Source organism: Homarus americanus, unplaced genomic scaffold (genome assembly GCF_018991925.1).
Source record: "Homarus americanus isolate GMGI-L3 unplaced genomic scaffold, GMGI_Hamer_2.0 scaffold54443, whole genome shotgun sequence".
NCBI lineage: Eukaryota > Metazoa > Arthropoda > Malacostraca > Decapoda > Nephropidae > Homarus > Homarus americanus.
In genome coordinates, this window is record NW_024750852.1 from 1,437,574 (window position 1) to 1,462,650 (window position 25,077).

Consider the following 25,077-nt stretch of genomic DNA (forward strand, 5'->3'; position numbering starts at 1 on the left):
TTAGTGTTGTTGATGTTGTAGATTAAGGTGCTTCAACTAACCAGTCTTACGTAGCACCGAGCAAAAGCCTACTTGACTGTTTTCATCACTCAGCTCCTAAAAAAAATCAGGAATACACAACACCATGTCAGCCTAGCAAGGTTAAATGTCCTTGCTGTTATATATATATATATATATATATATATATATATATATATATATATATATATATATATATATATATATATATATATATATATATATATATATATATATATACAAACATTAAAGTTTTTAAGCACCTAGCCAACTCGAGTAGATCCATAAGTACTGTATTAGGATTCATGGAGAGTTATTCATTGTGTCCAAAATGCATTTACCAAGTAGGACTGACCGAAGGGCAAATATTGAGCAAACACTTTTGGCAGTCATTATTGGTACTAATTCATATTATATACAGTTCCAGCATTGACTTAACTCCATTAGTCAATACAAAATGCACATTTAACGGTTTACTTTTCCACTGTCAGAAGTGCACTTATTGTTTCTAATGTAAAGGGTGAAACACTGTTCAGACAAGTTGTCACATAACAATGTTTATATTCATTCCAATGAATAAAAAACGACGCCAAGACTAAACTCACATACGTAATAAAGTTTTATTTTTCTAAAGTAAGGAACGGAACAACGCCACTTTCAGAAAAAGTAACTCATAAAGGAGCTCCCCGAGGATAAACTATTGGAACCCTTTACCGGGTAAATGCCTGTAGCGTCACAACAGAAGCAGCAGCAACTATTATGCCCGTGGCCTTCATCATCTCTTTTTGCCGTACCAGTACTGTTTAATGATTTCTGATACTTTTTCGCCGATCATGATGACGGGTGCGTTGGTGTTGCCTGAGACTAGTGTGGGCATGATCGAGGCGTCGGCCACCCGCAGACCTGAGACGCCGTACACTCTGTAAGTAAGAGAGAAGTGACAAACTGTTGCAGATATTGAGAAAAGGAAACAAGTTCTGCAAATTACGAAAGGATTAAACTAGATTTTGTTACATGGTTTCCTCTGAATAAAATTTAAAAAGACTCGTGATAAACAACTTCAACTTATAAGGAAACATTCAAATACTGTAGTGATCATAAGAAACCATCCCATGCACCCAAAACTGGTCACAGATGCTGGTCGTGTGCCCGGTAGCGAGGCACGAGCAGGCGGATAAAAAAGAAGTCTCAGTGAGTCAGTCAATCCGAAAAGGTATTTACAGAGTTGCTTCACGCAAGAGACCGTTTAGTTAGATTAAATTAGGTCGTTTGGGTATGATTATATAAATGAGAATAAATTAGATTAGGTTACGATAACTTTCATGCGTTATAAGTTGGCTTAAGTAAAATTAGTTTCGTTGGGTCATTCTAATTGTCCAAACAATCACTCCACACACACTCACTTCAGCTCGGGGTCGACGACAGCTCCTGGGTCCCAGTACGGCCCCATCTTGCAGGTACCAACGGGGTGGTAGATGGTGGATGTGTAATACCGCGCCAGACACTCCCAGTACGCGTCCGTCCACAGGGGCGCGTGCTCACATCCTGGCATGGGTCGCGTGTAGAACCTGGAGCCGAATTTCTTGAACGCGTGCGTCTCCGTCAGCGCCAGTGCGATTTTGATACCTGGGAGGAGGGGAAAGATGTGTTGTTTGTGCAGGAGGTGAAGGTAGAACTGAGGTGACACCAATCGGGGCGTAGGCAGTAAATATGAAATAAAATGATGTGAATGAATAATATGATCGAGGTACAGACAATGGAAGAAAGAAAAGTACAGATAATAACAATGACAGTTACCGGCATAGTGAATATAAAATAAACTGAGGAAAAATCAGAGATAATACTAATCGCAGTAACTGTTTGTGGTGAAGGGAGAATGAAGTGAAATATATAATGGATTTAAATTTTACAGGGAAGTTAAGAAACAGGATTGGAAAATACATGTATATAAAAAACACATTAAAAGATATATATATATATATATATATATATATATATATATATATATATATATATATATATATATATATATATATATATATATATATATATATATATATATATATATATATAATCAGCTGCACCATCAAAAAGCAATAAATTATTTTCCCTTCCACAAAAAAAATCCATACTGCTTTCAGTTTATTGGTTACAAAACACAACACGTACTTCCTCTCACCCAAGAGACGTGATGCTGGTGTGTGTGTGTGTGTGTGTGTGTGTGTGTGTGTGTGTGTGTGTGTATGTGTGTGTGTGTGTGTGTGTGTGTGTGTGTTAGTAGCCAGAGAGTCATTATGTTATGCTATTCCCGGGACGTGACATCAGGAACAACACACCAACTCATTGCACACAATGAAAACCTTTCCAGCGAGGCTTACTCCAAGTCCTCGAGAGTCTGTCAGAATGAGTTACACCTAGACTATTGAACACGTTAATTCTACCGTGGACAGTATATTTCACACATGCAGTATCAGTTCTAATTCGTGATTTTTTTTGTCATGCTTTAGTTAATAATTGACTCCCTTTACCAGCACTAACAACAATATCTTCTAGACCATCATCATTATCGTCTCATTAATTTCACCAGAACTCATATTACATCACTACAGTCACAACACAACACTCCCCACCATCACACCCCAGTCAAGTTTAACCACCACCACTACTGAACGCCATAATACAACCACAGTCACACTCCTCACAATTTCTCAGTCTCCACACACCACCATCAGCAATATCACACGGCAAGAATGTTGTGACTTTATGTTGCACTGAATTTTTAAAAAGTTTTGTGCTCGAAGAATGTGAAACTTGTTCTAGATGATTAATGGCCTTGGTAGCTGAAGCACTTAAAACAAAAGCAACAAACAAAAAATAAATTCTTCCTTGATCTATAAACGTTTTCACGGCGTGTAGAAAACTGAGACTTGGTGTACGGTCCTCAAAGATCTTGGCTGTTGAGACATCTTAAGGCAATAAAACAGCCACCATTATTAACATACTACTTCCATTCTGCCATTTTTCCCCTGGAGCTACACGCATAATCAAGAGCCATAGAAAAACAGAAGTGGTGGTGAGTGACGAGTGGGCTCTAACATCCTAAAAAATTATTGATGAAAAAAAAGTGTGAGATGTGGGCCAGAAGATAATCCCACAACTTTCCAACAGTAATCCAGAGCATAGACTGCTACACGTAATGTGAATATTTTTTTTTTACATATTGTTTTGTATTCTAGTTTACGAATGGTGAAAGTCAAAGGCGGGCCTGGATGTGTGTACCTACGTTGACGAATAAATTGTCTGAGGTGCCCGTTGGAGAAAGCTATATTATATCACTTCCTCTCGTGACAATTAATTTAATATCTAAAACTGTAACGCAACAGTAATGCATTTTTGTTAAATTTCAATAAAACATTAGTGTAATAAATTACTCATACGAATACACACTTGGGACTCCACTGAAACACTTTCTAAATCCTTTGCGAAACAGTAGTGGCAGAAATTCTATACACTACTTCTCTTTCATCAACTGTAAGTCTCATAAGAATTCTGAGTTGCTGGGAGGACTTTAGCGATGTAAAATGGGAAGTGACGTAACCTGGTGAATGGGTGTATGGTTGTGAGTGAGGTAATGTTACACCGTGGTGGAGGAGGCGCTGTGTGGGTCCTGGAGAAACTCGGTTCACTCGGCCATCACTTTCATTATATCACCACAGGGATGCCACGTGACGCTCGCTATCTATGACAGAGACTGACACTACTACCATCCCTCCTACTGTGATCACCATTACTACTCTCCTTTCTGAAACCATTACCACCATTTCACGATAACTATAATGTACCCAGCAGTAATTGGGGACCTGGATGTTAATCAATTTGGGGGTCGCGTTCTAGTGAAATGGTTAGCCAGTGCAGTTCGGGATTTGTTCTGACATCTTGGATTAACCTCGGGTGAGGCTGCTACAGTATGTTTTGTAGATAGTAGGTAGAAGGCAGCTATCAAACAGGGAGGTACTACCGCCTGGGAAGATATTGGAAGAATAATGTGTTGTCTAATGGTAGACCCTGCTGCCATATGGCATCACGAAAATTGTGACCAAGTCCCTTGGTTGCTGATGTGACTTTCTGCCTCATTTACACATAAGTATACGTATATATGTAATGTTGCCTTAGCGGGAGTAAGACTGTCACCTGTACCTGTGTCATGTCAAGGATTTTTATATATTTTTTAATTATATAAATCTAAATTTGGTGAACCAAGAAAGCCAGCGACCTCAAGTTATGTGCTGCTCATCGCCTCGTCACTTAAACCAATAGGGTATTCTCAAAAGCGACTGTGAACTTTTCTTTACCCTGGACTCCTTCCTTTCACTCTCTTACCATAAATGTTGATATAAAAAAAATTGCTAATTAATAAAACAATTCTGAACACTAATTTGACACTTAGGATATGTCAGTTGTGATAAGCTGACGTAGTTAAAGATATCAAAACTATGTAAAGTATGTGTAAGTTCTGGTGTTAAGGTGACTGTATTCTGTGTTCACCTGAAGATTACCATTATCTTATTTTACCTGATGATTAAACACCTTAACACTAACTGGGGGAGGGGGTCAGGTCAGGTTAGGTAAGGTTAGTGTTAGGGTGGCAAATCCTCGGGTGATCAGTGATATTAGATATTAGTACAATAATATTAATAGCAGCGGGAGTTTTGTGTTGCTGTTCATCTTGGTATCGATACGTAGCTTAACTCTTTAGAGCCAGACGATTTTATTCGGCTGAGAGAAACTCCTGCCCTCTTGAAGGGTTAATTAATATTTGTTAGAAAACTTTATATGTATGTTGTTGTTATTTTACTGTATTTGTTTAGTTTTTAAAGATTTCACCAATATTTCTACAACACAACTACTACTACTGCTGCTTACTGTTATTACAACTACTAGTACTACAGTACAACTACTACTATTACTGCTGCTACTACTATTACTGCTGCTACTACTATTACAACTACTAGTACTACAACCACTACTATTACATTAAATACCAGTACCACCTCTACTACAACATAATACAGTATTTCTTTCTTAAACAGTCACAATAATACTTAAACAAGACCTTCAGTAATACAGCCTCTCCCAAGCACATCATCACTATTACAATAACTATAATATAGTACAAATTGTCACACTCTGCTACTTAAACAAAACACTACACACAAATACACATGCTTCCAAGAGTAGTTATAGGTTTAATGTATCAGTTCAGGGTTCAAAGTCGGTATGAGATTGTTTTCAACGCCTAAAGTTCAGAAGAGGATAATAGCGGTTTAAGGGCTCACACACATAATACATTGTACAAAAATACATCTTGACAACTTTGAACACCTGAATTGAACTCTAATTCATCCGTATACATTGCAAAAAAAACTCAACTTATCGGTATAAATCATGAAAACATAATTTTATTGTATTTGGACTCGGATTAACGGCCAGCTGTGAGGAAAAATATTTACAAACATTACTGTTGCTATGTACAGTGTCTCGGTTGTTTATTTTGTTTAAACGAAAGGGCGACTATAGTGTGAAATATCTTTAGTTTAACTCATATACAAATCTTAATTTATTATGTGAAATATATATATATATATATATATATATATATATATATATATATATATATATATATATATATATATATATATATTATACACTGGAGATAAGAGCAAAGACTATTTTGAACGTCGCGCTTCATTTTTTAAAGAAATTATTAATAATTCCACGTTTTGTTATGGCGGACTGATGGCTTTAAAATTTTACGGACAAAACGATCGGAAAATTTAATCAAAGTCCAACTGTAGAGTGTGAATTCCAATCAATGTGATCCGAATTGTTTTCTTCAGTTAAAAGACAACGAATGGAAGGGGATGTTTACTTAGTTGCTGGTCTCCCACGCAAGTTAATACGTTTGGGAAATCTTTGAAGCCCAAATATTTTTTAATGGGGATTATCCTCAGTTAATAATGGGAGGGTTGAAATCATCGAAAACCATTAAATTAATAATAAGAGGATTTAATTATAGGGACCTTCAGACCCACAGTCAATCATAAAAGGTTTCTCTGTAGGAATTTATCTCCCGCTGAGCAACACTGGAGTGAGGCATATCTTTTGGACTTTAATATAAAATTATCTCTTTCGTCAATGATATAATTGAGTGTAGCGCTGAGAAGACCTACATCACAGTAAGAGGGCAGCAGGCAACACGAGAAGTCTTCACAAGAAATACAACGACGTTCACTCGAGTCTTAGTTCTTAAATCTGTGTATAAAAGGTCGTGGAAAACTGCATGCAGTACATTCTATGATTTTTACAACTATAAAATTAAACATTTATTACCCTGATTTCGAAATTTTTGGTGCCGTGAAGCCCAAAATAAAATAATAAGAATAATATCAATGAAAATATATATAAATTTGAAGTATAAGATATCAATTTAAATTGTTTTATTTTTTTATGTACGGTGACTACATGCAATCATTCTACCACAATTTTCACATCATAAAAATTCTAAGAATTCTATTTTCGGGTTTGAAAATAAAAGAAAATATTTTTTTATTTGTTGATTACTAGAATAAGCGCGTACAGACCTTAGCTGTTATAGCACAGCAATAAGTTATAACAACATCAAGGTCTTTAATTCTAAGCTCAGCTCAAGACGTGTTAGAAAATCTATTAAAGTGAGAGTTGTTGGATCACCACACAAACAGTTTTTGGTGGAAATTTAAAGTACAAGTAATATCCTAAAGGGCTTAGAGTATACGACACATCATTCACAGTTTTCTTATTTATTTATTTATCTTTAAGAAGGACTAGGATGATTAAATTATGCTTCATCTTAAGCACCGTATAAATTAACTGTCCATAACTGTACTGCCAGACAGAAGCGGCACACACACGTTCGATAATATTGACTCAATATTTATGATATTGACAATATTATTGGTCGTGTATGGGTGATATTGAATGTATACGCAATATATTGAAGAAATCAAAATTGGTTTGATTTTTATTGACAGGTTTTCAATAATATTGAATGGTTTGTGGCAGCTACAATTATATTGTTCAATATTTCGTCAGTCTGTGTAGTGAGGTCAACCGGTAAACATGTCGGGTTCTACAAAAAATGACAGGAGGTTCATCCTGGAATGTATACAGCTATATCGTGAACTACCTGCGCTATGGAAGATGTCATTATTGTTAATGTCCATTATTATAGTAATTTACTTGGTCATTGATCTTAGGCAATTATTAATGTGACGTGTGCAACACCTACAGTATATATTTCCATGATGTATGCATCCTTAAAATACTTTTTTTTTACTTCAGTAATGTTTGTATCCTTACCTGTATATAATCTTCGAGACACTATTATATTTTACAGGTTTCTATTACAATTTGGACCATCGATTATGGTGATATAGCACTTATGAATTTCAGGTCCTCATATGTGTTCCCTGTGGCCAAGTATCGTAATGTAATTGATAGCCGCTGCCTTGATGAAACAGCTTCTCGCATCACAGTATTTCTTTTCTCAATGAGTGGGGTAACCACCATCTTCAGTGAGTCGTCGAAACATTCTACACCCAGTCTCAGAAAATTCTTGTAGTCGTCGTCTGGCTCATTTAAGCGCAATTCCGATAGGAGATTCTCATGTATGTAGTGATGTCGTTTCTTCAGACAGTTCTTCATCCAGCATTTCCTTTTGCGCTTTCTTTATTCATGCCCAGATAAATTGCCAGAGCAAGAGCTACATAGGCGTCATTGTCAATATCCATGGTCAGTGAACCAGACCCTCACGGGGTGACGACAAGAGCACAACTGAACATTGTACAATATTATTGAGTCGTTTGTGGTCGGTAGATTTTGACGAAATATTGCTGTCAATATTATTGAACGTGTATGGGCCGCTATACGATGAAACTTACTTTACAAGATAGTTGAAAATTTTTACCTTCCAATCATCCGATTTCTTAGACACTTATTTTGTTTGTATCTCCGTTACGGACGTCTGAGGTGATTATTACTATATTTTTTTAGCTGTTAGAGATCATGATGTGTCGTCGCCTCGTAGGAAGAAGGGAAACAGCATCAATACCACAGGCTACTGGTCACTGCACGAGTCCAGCTATGCAAAAGACAAAGCTAAAGCTGCGATTATGGATAACGGCCAAAGCAAATTGACAATTAAAAACAGGAAACGGAGACACGTGGACAAAACACACAAGTATTACACGAAATAAGGAAAATAGCAGACAAGCTGACAAACAGATGAGTTTTAAGCTGTAAGTGACGAAGGGAATAAAAAAAGACACAAGAGCAGACTAAAGATAAGTACTGTACATAATAATAAGGAAGAAAAAACATAGCCTAATAAAAACGGGAACACTAATATAAAGATAGTAATAAAGCAACAAAGAAACAATATTAAGAAAGGAAAAATAAGCAAAGAGTAATGCAAACTGAAGAATAACTACAGCAAAAGCAAAGGAATAATAGAAACTATGCTAAGTGGTGAGTGAACAACACAAAAAAGAAAATTAGCACAAAAATAAGATAAAGCTGTGCGAGAAAAATGAAGCAAAGAAAAAAATACGAACAGTAAATAATAAGAAACCAACACAGTAAGCTTGAAGCAGTGGAAACAAACAAAAACAAACACATTAAGCTTGAAGCAGGACAATCTATAGCAGTGGTAGCAAACAAAAAAACTATCTAAGCTTGGTCAACGCATAAATACTTTTAGGTGTAGGCAAGAAAAAGTTAATGCTTAAAATGAGATCTTTCAGCTAACCACCAGTACAGTACACAGGGTTCGCAGTCAATCTCCTTACTGGCATGCATTATCATTAATTCTATTCTAAGAGTAATTTTATCGTAGTAAGTAAGATCAGCTGAAGGAACTAAAATCTACTAAAAATAAACCAATCACAAAATAGTAGGTTTATATACTAAAGATTCTCAAAGATATTTAAGTAATATTTTCCCCCAAGGTTGTGGACAAAAACAATTCTCTACGGTGTAATGAACCAATTAATAACGCTTTCACAATTATCGTTATCCACAGGAGGTAACTAAACGTAAAATCCTTTGAGAATCCGGACCATGCACTGGGTTAAGGAACGATGGTTTGTGATAATGTAAAATGTGTTGATTTTTAATATGTATACACAGTGTTGGCATCATTGAGGTAGTTTGAGCTATTATGGGGATCTTAAAGATTAGTCCCCCAGCTTACTTCACCTGATGATCAAACACCTTTACGCTGCCCGAAAGGTTAGGTTGGGTTAGATTAAAGTAGGTTAGGTTAGCGTTAGCGTTAAGGTGGTTAATCTTTAGATGAAATAACCTGGGAACTAGTCTTCAGGTGATTTATTCAAGGTGTGTTTCACGACTTCTAATTCAACCACTGCTCCTTCAGGTGTGGTAAATCAGTTGTTGCCACCTCCAACATTGTTTAATTGAATGTTAATATCTTCAAGATAATGTAATTCATCTTTTGGATTACCAAATTCTATTACAACCCCAGATGTTTTTTGTTTTTTACTTGATTTAGGAAGCTAAATTAAGTGTTGCCATCACTACATTTGCTTACATAACTGTGAAGAACTGTAGATAGAACGCAGGCTGAAGGTTGGATTTGTAATGGTTCTCAATCAAGGATTTTGAGGTGAATGTGAGTTTTAACATGTTAGTTTTACAGAACCAAGATGCTTCAGGACAGGTTAATAGACAAAGTTATGCCGTTACAATACAAATGGACGTACCTGGCTGACTTATGAGACCAGATGGGGATCAAGACTGGCGTAAGTTACACCATGAACTGCTAGCTGAATACATGTGTAAGTGTAGCGGAAAATACTAGGTTGCGTGCATGTGTGAGTCTGTAACGGGAACTAGTAGGCTGTGTACAAAAAGCAGAGGGAAGTGCTAAGCTGTTGTGTATATATATATGTACAGTGTGATGCAGCGGGAACTGTTGTGTGCACACGCAAAGGTGTAGTGACAAGGGCTATGCTATGTGAACGTGTAAAAATATAGAGTAAAATGCTAGGTTTATATACAAGTATATACACGTAGATGAAGTCAGGATAAAGCTTTAGTGTGGGTAGTCTGTCGAGTCTGAATATAAAACATTCGCCAAGGGATAAGGAGTGTGTACCAGTGAATGTTCGTCTGGATTTGAGAATGTAGCAGCAGAGTGTGCTGGCGTGTATTGCAGGTGTAGGTGACACAGCAGGATGTACGAGGCTTGCGATTAATGTAGCGCGACCAGGTAGGCTTACGTGGAGGTATAGCATACAGTGGGAATTGGTGTGCTTATTTGCAGATGCGTACAATAGATGTTATATGTAAGAACTGCTTTGCTTTTATACAGGCGTGTGTACATAGCGACAAGTGGCAGGTGTAAAAAGTGCAAGGTTACTGTACACAAGGAGTGGTAGTACTGCGGGCGGGGCTGGAGGAGGAGGCACAGTTAGTCTATTACGGTGCAAAGGGGTGTTGGTAGAGCGGGGACAGCAGTGTGGAAGGGCTGGCCGTTACCTTCAATCATGACCAAGACGTCCTGAGGGTCGGTCAAGTAGTTGTGGGTGATATATGGCTTGTCGAAGGGGCTGGCCGAGCGCAGGGTTATGTACCCGCGCGAGTTGGGCCTCAGCAACATAGGGTAAACCGACCAGCTGTCTCGGAACGATATTGGCTTAAACATTTGCTGCCAAGTCTGAAAAGGGAGAATTATTTGCCAAAAGCTAAAAAAGAAGAGAAAAAAAGGAAGTAAGGTCGACCGTCCAGGAACATTATTATGTGTAGGAGTCAAATAAATCGTTGTGTGTGTTTTATTGAGTCTGTCTATCTGTCTAAGAGCGGTCTCTCGTTCTAGTGTTAGTCAGTAGCAAGTGTCCGCCACCATGACTTTCTCTGACTCCCACAGTAACGCAGGAGGGTGGTGGCTGACGACCATGTTGCAAAAAAGTTGGATTTATGAATTAATATGTTACACAGCTTAAAACTCACAAAAAAATACTATGTAATAAGAAAAGATTCAATGCACTGAACTACGTGCCGCAGCCACCAGTCCTCCTGCATGTTGTCCCTAGACGTCGCCAGATGCTGCGGGTGCCAGGCTGCCCTACCTTCCACCATCACCTTCACGTCTTGCTCGTCGGTAAGGTAGTTGGGATAGATCAGGGGTTTATGGAAGGGACTGGCGCTCCTCAGGGCCACATAGCCTCGACTCCGTGGCCGCAGGAGTGTCGGGAGAACACTCCAGTTGTCGCGGAAAGACAGAGACCGAAGCATCCCTCTCCAGGTCTGTTAGAGGCCATTCACCAAGTCATTGTGATTACAGGTCAACAGGTTCAGGTGAGTCAGTGGGTCAATGATAATAATAAAGGTGTAAAGTTGTCACAAACAGCCAAAACTCCCTGATTCCCAAAGTTAATGAAAATATTGAAACTAAAAAAAACTCAGCCATGATATTTTTTACAAAACACTCAAATTTTACTTTGCTAAATAAGCCATCTACTTTAAACAATATTAGTGAGAGAGAAAAATTAAACAAACAAAATATAAACAAAATAAAACTTAACAAATGTCTTGAGCTAAATAAGACAGTGATACAAATGTTAGCAATGAATTTTATGAGAGTCGAGGTGAGAAGGGTGGCAAAGTTACTACGGTCGTTGTCATTGTTCAGATGTCGTCCACTAAACTCGTTCTTCGTGAGGTCTTCGTCTGCTGTTACCAGGTCGTACTTACAGTAATCCCTGTCATTTATAGTTATCATTACAAGAAATATATATAATCGTATTAATTTTACCGCAAAGAGAATGTTATCCTCGTATAACAATTAGGTCGATGGTACATTTGTAATATAAATAACTTAAACAATAAATAATCAAATCCCACTTAAACCATGAATGATATATCTAACCCTGCTTAAAATAAATAAGTACTATAATTTAACTATAATACCAAGTTCTTAACAAGTAAATAATATTACGTTTACATAACCTGTAAGGAAGTTGCATAACACCATTGTCATGAGCTACTCTAAATTCCTATTATAATATCCAGTACAAGATTATTTAACTATATCCCTATTATAACCTGAAATATAAGATTATAAATACAAATTCTAAATTATATAACCTATTATAACCCCCAGATCAAGGTTATATCTTCAAAATATATAACATACAACAACACTATTACATAAATATATAAATCTGCGTATGCCACTGCCTGCTGAGAAATACATATACATTATAATACACACCTAAACCATACATTATACATATACAGTATGTCACCGATAAGTTTTAAAAAGTAACTAATGTTTTTGTAATACGGGGATAACTCTTTTTTTTTATATAACTTAATGGAAATTATCTCTTATGTGGTAAAATTGGCGCTGTTTCATTTAAAGACGTCGTTTACCATAAGATAGCCAAATTATACTCCAAAGTAGGCTAGGTTAAGTTAGGTTAGGTTAGCTTAGGTTAGGTTTGGTTAGGTTAGGTTAGGTTAGGTTAGGTTAGGTTAGGTTAGGTTAGGTTAAGTTAGGTTAGGTTAGCTTAGGTTAGGTTAGGTTTGTTTAGGTTAGGTTAAGTTTGGTTAGGTTTGGTTAGGTTAGGTTAAGTTAGGTTAGGTTAGGTTAGGTTAGGTTAGGTTAAGTTAGGTTAGGTTAGCTTAGGTTAGGTTAGGTTTGTTTAGGTTAGGTTAAGTTTGGTTAGGTTTGGTTAGGTTAGGTTAAGTTTTGTCAGCTGTAAAATTTTATGTATTATGATTATCTACATTATTGTCCCTAACCAGTCAGAAATGTCAGAAAAAAGTCAACACAACAATTATCTCTATTTAGTGTAACGTATACAGTATTTTGGGTGATTTCAACCGGTCAGTAGGTACCTATCTTAGAGCTGAGTGTTAAGTTATCACCCTTGAGTCATCCTTAAACTTCACCCTTTAGTCATTCTTAACCATTAGCCTTGAGTCTTAACCCTTAAAATCCCCTTTGATAAAAATCACCCTTTATAGTCACCACTCTTAACATTCATCACCCTCAATATCAAACCTTGACAGTCATCACCACAATATCCACCCTTGATAGTCACCACCCTCAATATCCACCCTTGATAGTCACCACCCTCAATATCCACCCTTGATAGTCACCACCCTCAATATCCACCCTTGATAGTCACCACCCTCACTACCAAACCTGACAGTCGCTACCTCAATATCCACCCTTTGATAGTCACCCCACCTCAATATCCACCCTTGATAGTCACTCACCCCCATTATCCACCCTTGATAGTCACCACCTCAATATCCACCCTGACAGTCGCTACCTCCCCATTATCCACCCTGATAGTCACCACCTCATTATCCACCCTGATAGTCACCACCCTCACATCCACCCTGACAGCCAGCTACCCCCAATATCCACCCTGATAGTCACCACCTCACATCCACCCTGACAGTCACCACCTCAATATCCACCCTGATAGTCACCACTCCTCACACATCCACCCTGACAGCCACCCTCAATATCCATTCTTGACAGTCACCACCCTCAATATCCACACTCCTGACAGTCACCACCTCAATATCCACCCTTGATAGTCACCACCCTCAATATCCACCCTTGACAGCCGCTACCCTCAATATCCACCCTTGATAGTCACCACCCTCAATATCCACCCTTGATAGTCACCACCCTCAATATCCACCCTTGACTTTCACCACCCTCAATATCCACCCTTGATAGTCACCACCCTCAATATCCACCCTTGATAGTCACCTCCCTCAATATCCACCCTTGACAGTCACCACCTTTAATTAACTACCACCTTGACAGTGAGGACCCTTGTCTTACACGCTCAGAGAGGCCGTGAACCTTGCGGATCTGTCGGCCACCGTCGGAGGCTGGCGACCCGGAGATGAAGTGGAACTCTATGTCAGGCCAATCGTCTGTTTGGTTGGCGAACTTGGTCTTGACGAACGCCAGGCCTTCCACACCTCCCAGCACTGTGAGGGGTCCTGAGGAAGGCCAGGGGGAAGGGTCAGTGATGATAAGGGGGAGGGAGAAATGGTGAAATAAAGTTATGGAGAATGAGAAAGAAAGAGAGACACTCAAAGGTAAAGATGGAGGTGAGAAGAAGACAAATACAAAGACAGTCAGACAAACACAGTGAGAGAGAAGGGATCTTAAACAAGCAACTCCTGGATAAATACTCACACGCATACATACAATCACTTGCACTGTAATGGCTTATGTAATTTGCTAAGTTTACAGTACTGTACTCTATGATACAATGGTACATACAATCTGTTCACAGAAGTTACAAAAACATAATATGGTGGGGGAGATATACAGAGGTGTGACTATTATAGAATAATTTACCTCCCATGCCACAGAGAATGTAACTCACATGCCTAACGCAAAATAAGTGTGGCTGGCGTACGATAGCTCTCTGTTTACTGCCTAACACACGATAATTTTGGTGGGTGGTGTGCGATAGGTCTTCTACTGCTGCCTATCGCACGATAACTAATGTGTTTAGTGGACGATAGCTCACTTAGCTATCTGATGTATGTTGCGATAGATTTCCTCCTACTTTTTGGTACACGATAAATCACCTAGAAGGAGTACGATAGCTCTCTTTTCCCAATTTAACACACAATAACTCAAGTGGCTGGTGCTTGATAGTTCTTTCTCCGCTGCCTGAAGCACGATTACTTCCACTAAGCGGGCAAGTTAACTCACTGCTAGTACGACAGCCTTTACAGGGTGGCAACGCACGGGGTGGGTGGCGTGGCCGCCTGCGGGGGCCGCCGGGCGCCGCCACACTAGATTCATTCAGTGTCGTGAAAGTCCTAGTTAGGAATGTTGTGGTGGCCCCGGGAACCTACCCGATCAGCCCGACCGACCTACCGACCTACCTATTCACTCACCCCCTAGCCTACCTAGTCCCTACCTTAGCTTGGCCTTAACCCCCTATTCACCTACTAGCCTATTTGGCTTCTAACCAATCCGGGTTATGGCCTAGTTATTCCCAGCCTTTTCTGGCCCTTAATTCATACGAACTATTTAGATATTGACTACTTAAACCCTTATCTATTAAGCACTGTAATCCTGATATAGCCATTAATGAGTTAATACAGCCAGGCCAATCTACTGAACCAGTAACCAATTAGGATACTAGCCCTATCTAGTTTATGTACAGCGCCGACCTACCCAGATCCTCATTAGATAACACGAATTGGGTGACCATATTCCAGTCAATTGACTGGGTTAAATTTTCGTACTCAATGGGTTAAGTTTTCTTACTTTGTGGGTTAAATTCTCGTACTCAATGGGTTAAGTTCTCTTACTTTGTGGGTTAAATTCTCGTACTCAATGGGTTAAGTTCTCTTACACAGTGGGTTAAGTTCTCGTACTCAAGGGGTTAAATACCATTTTTTTTAATAAGTTTGTTCTGAGTGATTTTACGACTATTACATACACCTTGTAAACTAACAACTCACAACCTACACAGAATCATAAGCTCTCACCCTACACAGACTTCTACCATCAACACACACCTGGGGGGGGGGGGGCAATGTGGCGTCACAGTAGAGGTAAACACAGTGCTGGGGTGAGTGGCTGGCTGTACAGGTTGAGAAATACGTGACCCTGTTGCTCTTGGTCATCTTTTGTTAACATATTTACACGTCCTACATCACGAGTATCAAAGGTTCGTATGATAAAAGATATAAGTCAACTTTTAAGATAAACTATGAAATATAACATTTGAGAATTAATCTAAGAATGATATCAACTCAAGATAAATAAGATAACCCAATAAACACCATTTAAAAGATAATATTAACATAGGTAATCTCTCTGTTATTTAATCTTAATTTTGTTTAATGTTAAGTGATTGTATCTAAGTTAGAGATAGTTAGATTTTTTTTTTTTTTAATTTAACCCTTTAGAGGACAGGGATTTCTCTCAGCTCAATAAAATCGTCTGGGTCTTACATCTATACTAACTCTTCTGATTCTCGGTCCTATTAATCTCAATCTTTATCTTTTATCAAATTTGTATATCTTTTTATTCTATTTTCTATTCTTACATCTACATTATCATTGTTTGCTGGTCTGAATATCTTGTACCACTCCTCCACGATTGACTTTTCAGTTTTTTATTATGACACAAATTATATTGCGCCAGAACCTCGTCTTTGTCATTATAAGAATTTTACTTATTCGTTCATGGTTTCTAAGTTTATTGTACGGTTTATTTCTGCATTTACTGTTCCTAAATCTTTTTTTTAATGTGTTTACCAGTCCAAAATATTCTTCTTACCTTCCTACTCACGTGAATTAAATCTCATTATTTCGCGAAAATTCCTTCTCTTAGTTCGCGACCTCATTACTTCTCGAAAACTCCACCAATTTGGCGAAAACTCCCAGATCGTGTTTGTTTTACGTCGCCAAATCTTCTCCGAGTATACTATCTCAATATTTCGCGATAATTCCGAGTTCGTGACCTCATTAGTTCGCGAAAATTTACTTCGCGAACGTACAAAGCACACCAGCACACACATACACACGCCGTAACTGTGTTGGCAACGACGACTGTTGACTGCACGATACAAAAGCCACATCACTGAGCTACTGACAAACCAAGTCTATTCACCACGAGCTTTCACACTTAAGTAACTTTGACTACTGTAGTGTAAGTGTGATGACTTGCGGTTTAGCTGGTGTGATTAATGTTATCGTTTATGAGAAAGTTACAGCTTGGTGATAAAAGAGTGTTAGCTATTATCTATCTATTTTTTTCCTTCTAGAAATGTTTCTTTTAATAGACCTATCAACTATTTTATGCCATATCACACAAGAGACAGGCAAGTTACTCACCTGTCACACCACACCTGAGAGAGACAAGTTACTCACCTGAGCCAAACATGGCGTACTTAAGGACGCTAGGGAGGTTCTCATAGCGAGTCTGGACGAGCGACACCTTCTTATCGATGAGGAACACCAGGCCACCCGTCCCGATGTGGTCCTGCAGGTTATGGCCAACGGGCAGGTCCTGAATTATAGGGATCTGCGGCAGGAGGGCGTGAAGCAAATCATTAGGGGCGGATAGGATGGGGAGAGGCAACGGAGGCCTCAAAAATCCAAAACTACACTGTACTGAATGAAACTCGTTCCTTAACATCTGTCATCCCTCGCGGCAAGGGTTTATAGCTCGTAAATGTGACCAGCTAGTGACCAGATATCTTAACAGCCCCATGATATCATCCTTACTAGCGTCTATTACCACAAGTTCCGCCTGAGGTGTGTGAGGGAGGCTGGGAGCAGGTGAGTTTTAGGAAGACGGTATAAGGTGGACTGGAAGTGAGGAATGTTTGGTTGCAATAATATTAATGCAGTGTAAATCATTATGATGAATTTCAGTTCTTTTAATCACAAGTAAACAATGTAATTTGGTTCCATTACTAAATATTGCTGGACTCTGAATTACTATGAGACAATTATTTATTATGAATAAACTACATCCCTTACTTCCAATGAGATTACTGAACTGTGAATTATAATGAGGAATCATAGACAAAGAAAGAACAAAAGTTGAACAAATGCTGAACAAACACACACACACAAAAAAACCCACTGAATAAACGCTGAACAAAACCAGAACAACTTAAAGAACATTGAACAAACACCTGAATAAAAGACACACACTGAACAAACACCAGCAGTCTTTACCCCAAGTGGATTGAGCTGTTTGGCAGGACCTATCCCGGAGAGCATGAGGAGCTGTGGGGAGTTGATGGCCCCGGCTGACAGGATCACCTCCTTCCTGGCCTTCACCACCTGTGTGTGACCGTGACGCAGGAACTGGACCCCGTAGGCCACCTTAGTGTAGGGGTCAATCAGGATCTGGGGGGAAAGAGAGTTAATGATGAGGGTTTTGGTATGGGGTTTCTAGGAGAGAGTTAATCAGTGTGAGAGGGGAGAGAGAGAGTAGAGATGTGAGTTGTGTTAATGAGGGTTGTGTTTTTTAAGAGAGTTAATTGTGTGAGAGTTAATGAGGGTTGTGTGAGAGAGAGAGGAGGGGTGTGTGTGATGGGTTGTGTGAGAGTTAATGAGGGGTGTGAGAGAGAGTTAATGAGGGAGAGTTGTGTGAGAGGAGAGAGTTAATGAGGGTTGTGTGAGAGAGGGAGAGAGTTAATGATGAGGGTTGTGTGAGAGAGGGAGAGAGTTAATGAAGAGGGTTGTGTGAGAGAGGGAGAGAGTTAATGAGGGTTGTGTGAGAGAGGGAGAGAGTTAATGAGGGTTGTGTGAGAGAGGGAGAGAGTTAATGATGAGGGTTGTGTGAGAGAGGGAGAGAGTTAATGAAGAGGGTTGTGTGAGAGAGGGAGAGAGTTAATGAGGGTTTTGTGTGTGTGTGTGTGTGTGTGTGTGTGTGTATGTGTGTACCTTGGTGACGAAGGAGTGCATGGCCACGTGCAGGTTGGGCCGGAGTCTCACTGGTCTGATGAACGCCTTACTGGTAGAGCACCGTGACCCTCGCCTCAGTGTGCCTTGTGGGATCATGAACCCTGAGGGGAGTTAACATAGGTCAACACGGGTTAATAGGTGTCGATGCAGGTTTAACATGCTTTATACAGGTGCCTCAGGGTAGGATCAATGGACAACCAATCAAAACCATCGAAAGTTATGACGTAAGTGTCCGATATCACCAAGCCCATAAAAAGCAGTGACTTTAATGACGTATTTATTTTTCACATGAAAACAAAGATTATAACGTAGGAACAGTCAACAAACTCACCCGTCTGGAACTCAGCGTTGTAGTCCCTGTTCTCATAACCCATCTCGATGCCGGCCTCCACGAAGGCTGTGGCGAGGGGCGTCCTCCAGGGCGCCTCCTGTACTGTCAGGTAGCCGCCCGTCCCATGGTAGTGTACTACGGGTGCCATCAACAAATGTAAGAAAAACATCTCATTTTTAGTTTACCTGATCACCAGTTTACCTTTTCTCGTGTATGAGACGGGAAGAGGGACTAGAGGAGCAATGAATAAATAGTAGTGAAAAAAATATATATACTGTATATATATATATATGATTCAAGTCTACTCAAAGTTTCAGAAATTCCAGAAATATAAGAAAATATGCTCACCGTTCCTGGCTAAGTAAGGGTTTCTGTTGTCCTCTGACTTCTTGAAGTAGTGGAGGATGGTGTCGTAGCCCCAGCCGTGGTTGCCAAGAGCCTCCCAGTGGTCGTAGTCCCGCCTGTTGCCTCGTACGTACAGCATGTAGTTGAGCACGGACGACCCGCCCATCACCTTCCCCCGCGGCCAGTTACATCTCTGCAGGGAACCACGAAGAGAGAATCAATCAGAGGTAAAGAGTGTGTTCGGGTAGATGACTACTGAGACTCTGGGGTGAGTTATAAGAGGAGGAAGAGTCAGTTACATCTGGTAAAAGAGAACAAAGTAAATCAGAGATATCTCTCATTGACCATACTTGTCTCCAACTTGAATTTCAAGAGAAGCTTTTGCCTATATTTTGCGAAGCACTTCTTCTATGTAAAATCTAAACTGTAAATAACGCTCTTGGGAGAGTTTTAGTCAGCATAGATTTAATTAGGGTAAGTTTTGTTGTTTATTGTGGTCTGCTTCAAGTTGTTCATTCATTTTCCCATTTCCTTTGTTCTACCGCAGATTCCCATTATGTGTATTAAACCTAACATATCTAGTAAAGACTTCATCGTGAAATAACAAGAACTAAGACCGTGGAGGTGAACTAAACCTCCAGGAAATGTAATTTTGTTTTTAACACAAAATGGGGACAGAATTTATTTAACTGCTGCTTCTTACCAAGATGACTGCCGCTATGATTCAATCTTCTGTAAAATGAGAATTGTTTGGCTTTAACTCGGTCAAAGTTCCCACGTACCCTGCAAAAATAATACCTTAATTTCTCCTACGTATGACAATCAAGATGTGTCACGTGTGCGAATATATCCCCTACTGCCGTTCATGTTCTCGTGCAATAAAACCCAATTTAGCTTTAACTAGACTCCAACCTCCCATTATTTAATATATTTCTCACATAATTAGTTAATTATGCCTTGTTATTCTCTCAATCCTTCCTACCTTTCTTTACAAAACACCGCCCATGAGCTGGCATTAATGTGAGGTTGGAATTCCGGGGACAACCTGTTGGCAAGACTTTCTCTCCCCAAGGCGCCATTCTTAACCAAGTCCACTAATCAGGCCCCTTTTACGTCATACTAACTGACGCACGACTGCTTATTAGTACGCCTCTACTGACGCCAGTGTTATTTCTCACTGAGTTATTAAAATTTGTTTTACGCATTTTCCACATTAGTTAATAACTGGTACCGTCCTTCCCTCACAATTCAGTCTCCTTAAAACTGTAGGACTCCAAAGATGCCGTAACTAGCCCTTTCTGTACAGTAACTTCGGCCCTCGAGTACAGTATATTAAGTCCGAGTACATCATCTCAGCCCCGAGTATAATATATCAATCCCTTGAGTACAGTTCACTCTAACACTTGAGCTACAAAACACATTAATTACACAAAACAAATAATTGAATAAAAAACAATATTATATTTTAACATTTAAAGTACGACAACTGCTTCTCCACTCAGGCAACAATCTACCCTCCCTCCCCCCGAGTACGGTGACTGACTGCCTCCCGCACGATAACTTCACCCTTCAACTACGAAGAATAACTTGACTTAACTCGTCGACTTTTGGCTGAACGAGAGACATGACAGGCAGCTAGCGTAGGTATGTGGAGGCAAAACCAAGTATATAATTAACTGACATCATCAATAACAAACCCCAGCCTAAGTACATCTGTGTCAGTGCTGGGGGGCAAGATTTGTGGTTTTTGCACGCGGTTCATTCATAACACTGCCGCCTGAATGAATGACAATGAGTGTGTAATACTGTCTACAGCACTAAATCTATTATTATTATTATTATTAGTGTGTACAATTCATAAAGCCTTCCTCTTCCGATCTATTGTACAGTATATGTGCACAATTGATGCATTTACAGTCTCATAACTCTCTCTCTATCGATGATTCGCTTTATATAATCTATCTCACCCCGTCTACACTCACTGACTATGCATATTTATCTATATTTTTTCGAGTTTCTTTATCTCTCTTTCCTAAATAACACCTTATGATCACAGCAACACGCAGATGGTGTGTGTGTGTGTGTGAGTGTGTGTGTGTGTGTGTGTGTGTGTGTGTGTGTGTGTGTGTGTGTGTGTATGAGTGTGCGTGTGTGTGTGAATGTCTTATTATTTAATGTTACATAATAAGAGAAACATACCCCCCCCCCCACCCCACACACACACACACATTAAATGGGTCATAACGTTACACTTTCTAATTAGCGGTAGACCGTCACTTCCCAGTCAGTAGTAACCGGATACTCCAGTCATCAGGAAGGTATTAAGATACTACACCTGATATGCACGACAGTCGAGGTACTTCCCCTAAACTTGGTACTTGACACAGAAAGTACTAAACACTGGAGGTAGGGGTGAGTGGAAGAGGAGGAAGGAGAAGGAGGAAGGTAGGGGAAGAGAGGCTAGAGGAGGAAGGAGAAGGAGGAAGGTAGGGGAAGAGAGGGTAGAGGAGGAAGGAGAAGGAGGAAGGAAAGGGTAGGAGGAAGGAGAAGGAGGAAGGTAGGGAAAGGAGGAGGAAGGAGAAGGAGGAAGGTAGGGGAAGAGAGGGTAGAGGAGGAAGGAGAAGGAGGAAGGTAGGGGAAGAAAGGGTAGAGGAGGAAGGAGAAGGAGGAAGGTAGGGGAAACCGAGGGAGGAAAGGTTAGAGAAGGAAGGTAAGCGTAAGAAAAGAGGAGGAAAAGGAGGAAGGAAGGAAGAATACGGGAGGGGAGGAAGAGGAAGAATAAGGAAGGGGAAGGAGAGGAGGAAGGGCTGGTGTTAGCGGTAACAACCCTGACGTCTCTTGAAAATAAGAATTTAACAACAAACACACACACACACACACACACACACACACACACACACACACCACCACGACTAACACACACATCATGACCTACACACAATACGACCTACACTCAACAACCACGACCTACTGTACACACACATACAAACACTAAACCACGACCTACACAAACTCCCCAGGAATGTCACCACTTTCTTACCATACTCCCAGGGCCCTTAGACAACCCAGGGCGTGACACACCCTGGTCACCCCCCCCTCTCCCCCTCCCTCCTCTCTCTCTCTCTCTCAGCTCAACGGGGTCGTAATCACTCTCAGTAATGACGTAATTGGGTCGTTCAGGAACTAAGTGGTGATGTGTTAGGTTATAGTCAAGAGGAATCTCATCCATTTGGAATTTGTTTCATGTATGTGATTATTACGAGAGAGAGAGAGAGAGAGAGAGAGAGAGAGAGAGAGTTGAAACGATGAAATAGAAAAAGGAAAGAGAAGAAAATATGAGAAAAACGGAGCACGAGAGAGACACAGACAGAGATAAACAGAATACAAGAAAGAGGAAGATAGAGATGAGAAGTAACAGAGAGGAGGAAGTGAGAGAAAAATAAAGAACGATAGAGAGAGAGAGCGATAGTAGTAAGAAAGGCAGGTAGAAAAAGACAGAGTGTGTGTAAGTATGAGAGAGAGAGAGTTACAGTTATCCGGTGTTGTCTACACACACACACACACACACACACACACACACACACACACACACACACGAGTGAAAATGGCTGTCTTTCTGCTTTCACTTTCCTAATGAAAAACCCTCTAAGTTTAAGAGACTTCATTGACAACCATCCTTTTATCGTTACTCGGTTTGGATCCCTTAAATACGATTACTAAGTAAGATTTCCTAAGATCCCTAAAACTTCTTAAAGTGACTCCTTAGGGAAGATTCCCTAAATTAAATAGTTAAAAAATCCTTAAGTAATATAAACCGTAAATAAGATCCCTTTAAGTGAGATCTTTTAAAGTGACTCCTGAAGTAGAATTTTATAAGTAAGACCAATCACTCAATCAACCAAACAATACAATGAAATACCGTCAATCAACCAACCAACACAGCAACACAATATTAACCAATCAATGAATCAACAGAAAATCACTATCAATCAACTAACCAATAAAAAAAACACTACAATGTCAACCCATCAATACGATCAATCAATCAATCAACCACAACAAAACAACAACAAACAGTAAGGGATACTCACCCTGCCGGCCATGGCGAGACAGGCAGAGTCTTGGGGTTCTGTCTTATACCGCCAGTCCATTTTAGATAGTTGAAGGTATCCTGCCAGGGCGGGTACATCGCTAATTTCCGTCTCATCTCCCCCAGCCTCCAGCAGCAGCACGTTGAAGTTCGGGTTCTCAGAAAGGCGGTTGGCGATCACGGCACCCGCTGATCCCGCGCCAACTGTGAGAGAGGAAAAGGAATTTGTTATTAACGGGCTGGTGTGAAGTTAGAGCCGTTTTATATAATGGTTAGCTGCTTTGATGGTAATATAACCTGAAGTGCAGTACCGCAAATGAGTTTTCTGCGTACGGTGACTTTTTCTTGATAGTGTGATACCTCAATTTGAGTACGGTAATTTAGAATTTTTAGTATGATAGTTTAACCTAAGTTCCATATTTTAACTCATCTGGGTGCTATAGTTTAGCCATCTGAGTGCGCTAATTTAGGGTACGATAAGTCAACCTGAGTTCGAAAAATTAACCGAGTGAGGACAATACTTAAGTCTTTACGATTCTTTAACCTGACCACCATAATATAATATATTAATATTGAGTGTACAATTTAATCTGAGTACTTTAACGTCTAAGCCTCTAAGGTGTTCAAACTCAAATTAAAGTCTACAATAGTTAACAACTACTAAAATTTATGAAATATATATATGTTTTACACATTATCTTGTTTAATGTATTTCTGTACTTCAGCAACTAAGTAGATATTTAAGATATTTGAGGTGACGCATTTCTCCGCGTTACCAATTATGATTTTGAAACACTTTTCCGGAGGTTTTTTCGCAATACACCACTCAAATTAAGACAAAGAGAGAATGTCTACTTTCTTCTTCCCGTACAGAACATAAAGTAACCCAATAATGTACTACGAACGTGCGGTGAGTGAAGGTTGGCTCGGTGTAACTCGTATCATTGTGAACCACAGGCACGCTAGTGTAGCAAGCGTCAACCACTCTAGGTGGGCGAAGCTCTAGGTCGGTCTAGAGTGCACGGTGCCTAATGGTGAAACACTCTCTAGACCAGTGGTTCTTAACCTTTTTACTACCACGCCCCCTCTAGGAATTGGTCCTCCCCTCCACGACCCCCTTGCATCTATGAATAAAATTCCCTCCCAGATTTTAAAGAAAAATTAAAAATATTGTGTTTTTAGTCTTTTTATTGAGTATAAATTAGTGAGATACTTGACACTGCTTCTTAGCTACTAGATCTTGAATGCGTGGTTGAATGCCAGAGAGTGCACAACGTAAATCCCCTTCAACGCTCAGCCTGTTTCTGTACTTGGTCTTGACAGCAACGAGCGTGGAAAATGCAGCTTCACAAAGATACGTGGATCCGAACATAGTTAGAATCTGAAGAGCTTGATGTGAGATCAGAGGGTAAACAGGTAGGTACTTGACCCAGAACGTCTCAAGATCCACTTCTTTGAAGTCTTCCTCAGCTGTGGAGTTGAACTTCAACTCAAGAAACTCCTCTTGCACTTCATCCGAAACATCAGCTACTTCACATTGAAATGGGTTCCTGGTGAATTTCCAGGCTTCACGCTTCTCATCTATCTCTGGGAAGTATCTGATGAATTCTGTTTTCAAGTCAGTTAGATGAGTGATTATTTGTTTCTTTAACTCAGATTCAAGGTTACCGTGAATGAGAGCAGAATCCAAGTTACTAAAACTGGCTGTATTTCCCTGCTGAATTCGACACTTCCAGAGGTCGAGTTT

The 25,077-nt window shown here is 39.7% G+C and overlaps 1 protein-coding gene across 3 annotated transcripts in view; it reads right to left on the bottom strand.

Annotated features, from left to right (window-relative positions):
• Positions 1–272: 272 nt before the first annotated feature.
• The window catches only part of LOC121854333 (glucose dehydrogenase [FAD, quinone]-like), a 79,571-nt gene continuing 54,766 nt past the window's right edge, over positions 273–25,077 (bottom strand). Inside the window, exons 2-11 of one of the 3 annotated variants that reach the window (XM_042348930.1) lie at positions 23,332–23,534; positions 19,244–19,433; positions 18,896–19,030; positions 18,544–18,665; positions 17,830–18,003; positions 17,014–17,167; positions 13,946–14,109; positions 10,615–10,792; positions 1,422–1,644; positions 273–938 (exon numbers count right to left, since the gene is read on the bottom strand). In XM_042348930.1, coding sequence (XP_042204864.1) covers positions 794–938; positions 1,422–1,644; positions 10,615–10,792; positions 13,946–14,109; positions 17,014–17,167; positions 17,830–18,003; positions 18,544–18,665; positions 18,896–19,030; positions 19,244–19,433; positions 23,332–23,534 — 1,688 coding nt within the window. In that variant the 3' untranslated portion in view covers positions 273–793. Of the gene's footprint in view, positions 939–1,421; positions 1,645–10,614; positions 10,793–11,204; positions 11,383–13,945; positions 14,110–17,013; positions 17,168–17,829; positions 18,004–18,543; positions 18,666–18,895; positions 19,031–19,243; positions 19,434–23,331; positions 23,535–25,077 lie in introns of those variants that run through there. The other 2 variants (XM_042348931.1, XM_042348932.1) reach the window with 2 other exon arrangements.